The following is a 5,160-nucleotide window of genomic DNA, read 5'->3' on the forward strand; positions in this document are numbered from 1 at the left end:
TAATAAAGTTTTCGCTTTCACTGAAAAATGAATAAATTGATATCTTTCAATTCTTAAATTCGCGAATCTATGTTCCTATAATGAATTTTTATATTTCAAACACTTTTTGTAGTGGTTGTAGTGGTTTTTGTAGGACTATAATATTTCAGGATGTTCTTGCAGACCATTAAAAATGCTAAAGAAGAATTTGCACAGTTACTAACTAAACCCTTTCAAACGGTTTTTAACTGAAAAATCGGTTCAGGATATTTTGTAACAATGTAGATGGAAAGTTTGCACTGAATTTCTATCTGAAGCCTTTTTTCGAATGGCTTTAAATTTTTGAAATCGCTAAGTCGTTTTTGAGAGAACGCCGACAAAGTGTAAAACTACAGGGCCTTAACGTTTACCATAAAATCTCTATCTCATCTGAAAATTGGCTCTATCTTGTATACCTACACACACATTATTTTTCCAAGTTTGATCTCAAAGAATTAGAAATTACTTGAAACGTCGAAAAAACATAAATTCATCAAAAAACACGCCTTAACTCCATTTTTGTTTGAAGAAATTTTAAATATGGACTGTCTTTATATATTGAAACACAAGTAAGTCATTGATTTTAGAACAGCTTCTTATGACATATCTTACAACAGAACTTCATAGGAGATATACTGAGATGTTTCTTATATATCAATATTTATTGTAATTACCTTGGAAGATCGCAGCGTCACCTTGCCGCCGCAGCGGGCGCAGCAGCGAATGTTACAGTAATGACACACGTGTCCCACACCGTCGGCAAACTTGGTCTTGAGGCAGATGTGACACGTGGCGTCCAATTCGATGCCGGCCTTCTTCTGCTGTTCCGAACGCTGCCTATCGTATCCTCCAAAACGGCCACTTCGTCTTGCTTTCTCCTGCAGAATGAATAGAAATAGGAATTAGTTGAAAGTCATCAACTATAATAAAGTAATTATATTTAAAATATATATATATATATATATATATATTAAAGTAATAAAGTAATCATCTTAAGAAAAAAATCAAAAACTTATAAAGACCAATTTTCAGGGGCCAATTTTCAGATAAAATAGAAATGCTATGATAATATTATGTTACGGTTGTATAACTGTAAGGGTTGGTAGTCACAAACTGTCAAAAGTCTATGTATTTGTTGTGCAATCAGGCATTTTACACGTAAAACCTAACCTCCAAAACGCACAGTTGTCGAGTAACAATTTTATCATAAGTGCAACTTTCTGGTGTCTCTTTGATAGCACATACGTGAAGTTTTATGTGAAAAACGCTTGATCGTACAGCAAATACATAGCTTTTTGATAAATCTGTAATTGTGACTACCTACCAATACTAATATATACCCTTAACATAACATTTCTATCTATCTTATCCGCGAATTAACCACTTCATATAATATTATGAGATTGTATATAATAAACACCAAAATTTATGATCTTAAAAAAAAGGTATATAAAATTGTTGTAGCATGTTTTGGACTACAAAGTATTTTGAATAATTTCAATTTGCTATTCATCTAATGCTAAAAGGCAATTATAAGAGAAACACCATACATTAAGAAACACTTTTACGGGTGATAATCTTACTGTATTACATACATTATTAAATTAGTAATAAAAATTACATTTGTCTATTTGTATATCTATATAAATACATAAATGCGTGACCTTTTTGAATATTATAAGCAAACACATATTTCTTTGAATCTATTTTTCCCTACAAATAGATGCTGACTAATAACCCTCTTATTCTTTGGGGATTAGACAATAGCATTTTTTAAATTCTTCAGTTCATATTTTCATAATTATACATATTTCAGATTGACCTTTTAAATTATAAAATAGGCGTTTTAGTTACTATCAAAAAAATTATAATATCAGCATATACATACATGAATATATATATATATAAAATACACATGTATATTTTATTTAAAACCTTAGATTAGCAATATGGATTTAACTAAAAGTCGAATTTGTATATTTTCTCTTCAATGAAACGTTTTGGACATCTAATTTTAAAAAATATAATGAAGAAACAGTATTTGCATATTAGAAGTTTTTTTATAAGTGTTCTTATTTTTGAATGAATATGTATAGATTATTGTCATGGAATAAAATTAATATGAATAAATAATTGTTTTTATAAACATAGAATAGTAATTCCATACATAATGTCTCACAATGATATAAATAATTAGACTAGGCTGATGAATTGCAATACAAAGATTAAAATTTCAGTTACCTAATTCAAAAAATTAGTAAAGAATTCAAAAAATTCAGTTAATTCTTATCCTTTACCATAATAGGAAATCTTTTGAAGATTATTGCGCAAGTTAATGCAAAAGCAAATAGAGCGTAGAAAAGCGCATGGATCTTTCCAATTCAATTTGCTATTTTTGTCTTGTAAGCTTATTTAAAAAATAAGTACAGTATGTGCATAATATATGTATATATCGGGCATGGAATAACTTTTACTATTGTATAAAGCGCAAAAGGCATTAGTAATATCTGATGGTCACTAAAAATCAATTTAGTCATTGAATATCAATTTTAAAGCAAATTATTAAACAAAAAAATAACGGAACAAGAATCTTTCAAAATGTTCAATTATGAATGGTTGAAGCGTTTGTCTGTCATTTTCGCACGTATTGAAAAATTTTAACTTAATTCCAATATTTTGTGAAAATTAAATTCATAATTGTACAGAAAGTAAAGTACTGTGAATACTGCGTATGAGTAATAATTTTTTAATTTAATCGATACGTAATTAGAACATCTTGCATACATAATTACACCGTGTTTTACCAAAATTCATATCAGCCAATTAATTTGGTTACAAATTTTCGATTTTTTAACTTAAATGCTTGGAATTATTTACTTCTAGCATTTTTTCAATTTTGGAGTATAGAATATTAACACCTTAAGAAAATAAAAGACTCCAACGTTGTAACAAGTTTTTTCTAGTACCAATTTTTTATAGAGTTCAGTTTATAATATTTTTTTTTTTTTGATCTTCCGAAAGCAGAAAAAAAAACAAAAATTATGATATTTACATAGAACACAAACATTTTTCGATAGATTTTTAACAGACTGAACAACATAGTTTTTCTACGATTATTTAAGTTGGATAAATGTTATTATTATATAAATATTATATGATAACCTATTCAAATCATTAAGAGCTTACCAATTCTTAAAATCAAGATATAATATTTCAGTATAATTTAGTAAACTGATAATTGACTAAACTGAACTTTAGTTGCAAATTTTCAAATTACTAACTTAAATGTTTGTACTTATTTACTGTTAGCATTTTTGAAGTTCAAGAATATATAATATTAAACACCATGTAAAATAATAGACTTATATGTTGTAATAACCAAGCTAGCAACAATTTTAAACTTCACATAGGATAAGTTATAGTAATCACAAATAAAATCGAGAATAAAATCTTTTGTATATCGTTACGTTTCAAGATCTCCTGAATATTTTTAGTCATTCTTTATTAAAAAAAGGAATGTATGCACGTGTTTGTGCGGAAACAATTTTTGTCAACGATTTCGAGAACACGGATTAACCGATTTGAATGATTTCAAAAATACTCTATTTTTATAGATAGGCAGATGTGCTGATTCGTTTTTTTTCAATGGAGGGTGCAACCGTTTCGAAGATAAGGGGTAAAAAGTGCAAAATATGGCAATTCCGTTTTTGAGAAAACTGAACGTCCGATTGGAATGATTCTAAAACATTTTATTCGAATAAACGGAATAAATAGCCAACTAAATTTTTATAGGAGGTTCAACGATTTCGGAGTTTTATTTTAAAAAAACGCCATTTGGAAGTAAAAATGCTTATTAGACAATTGCACATCAAACCTACATCAAATCAGATATATTATAGAGATTTTAATAATAACTACTATTTTTTACATTTTTATAGGAAACCCATAAATAAGATTTATAGGTTTAACAGTTAGATTTCGTCTAAAAACAACTAAGAAGCGTGATCGATTTGAAAAAAATCCCAATTTTCAAACAATTTCAAATTTTCAAAAAAATCTGATTTTTTCAAAAGTTTCAAAAAGTTCACTGCATATATATCAGTTTATATCTTACAAAGGTAAATGTAAGTTTATAAACTAAAGAAGTAATAAGATAATTTCTAAGTGGATATTTATATATATTTGTATGTGTATATATAGCCCTGGCGACATATAAGAAAACGATAAAATTTCCAATGCTATTATTTATTCAGATTGACCTCATAATTTCTTTCTCCCTTTCTTCTTCCTCCTTTTGTCGCATCATGACATTTTCAATGATAGCTCTTTCTTCTGCAGTCAGATGGGATAAATCCGGCAAGTCGGCCATTTTGTATTTATAACACAATTTTCCTTACTTGATACACGATTAAAACAAAGCACTTGGCACCGATCACAAAATTATGTTTGAATTCATTACTTTCGTTAAAATAATATCACTGTTAAATCATGTCATTGGAAAGTTTCCTCTTCTAATGTTCATTTGGGAGTATTCCCTTAAGGTGGAAGGTTATGTTAACCTTTCAGACGCCTTCGCGTCGAGAAATTATAAAACTGATATAAAATCCAATATTTATCAGTCGTAACCCAGACATATTGGCCATGTGGATAATGAGAACAGTATTTAAGTGGTACTTATCAAGCCCTTCGGCCTGAATCGAAAACGAAACACTTTCTTTTTACGAAACTAGGATATACACTTCGACTATTAGTCCAACGAAACATCGCAACAGTCACTTTGCATAATTCCATACATATTATTTTGAAGTATCCATCGTATCACATGTTCATCTTTGACGTTCGTTGCGTTACCTGTTTACAAGTACTGCCCTCATATCCATTTTGAATCACTATTAAGGTAGTTTTTAAAGAGTTAGCGCAAATATGACTGATAAACCATTGTTCTTGTTTCTAATTTGGTCATCGAATGAAGTCAAATCATAATGAAACTCGTATCATATCTCAGCCCAACCGATCACATTCGGTGCCCACTTTGACATTTGTTAGTCATGCACCCTCGTCACGTATGTTTAGCGACCATTCGTTTTCGGAACAAATTCACTTCCGATTCGGCAAAGGGCAAAAAAACTGTAAAATCATTCA

General features: G+C 29.0%; 1 protein-coding gene across 1 annotated transcript in view; it reads right to left on the reverse strand.

Moving 5' to 3' along the window:
* The window catches only part of LOC113370850 (regulating synaptic membrane exocytosis protein 2-like), a 49,323-nt gene extending 44,936 nt beyond the window's left edge, over nt 1–4,387 (reverse strand). Inside the window, exon 1 of the mRNA XM_026611532.1 lies at nt 4,278–4,387. Coding sequence (XP_026467317.1) covers nt 4,278–4,387 — 110 coding nt within the window. The remainder of the gene's footprint in view (nt 1–4,277) is intronic.
* Nucleotides 4,388–5,160: the final 773 nt, after the last annotated feature.

This window comes from Ctenocephalides felis, unplaced genomic scaffold, assembly GCF_003426905.1.
Source record: "Ctenocephalides felis isolate EL2017-DRISC unplaced genomic scaffold, ASM342690v1 CF-g0.4_SCAFFOLD_01492, whole genome shotgun sequence".
NCBI lineage: Eukaryota > Metazoa > Arthropoda > Insecta > Siphonaptera > Pulicidae > Ctenocephalides > Ctenocephalides felis.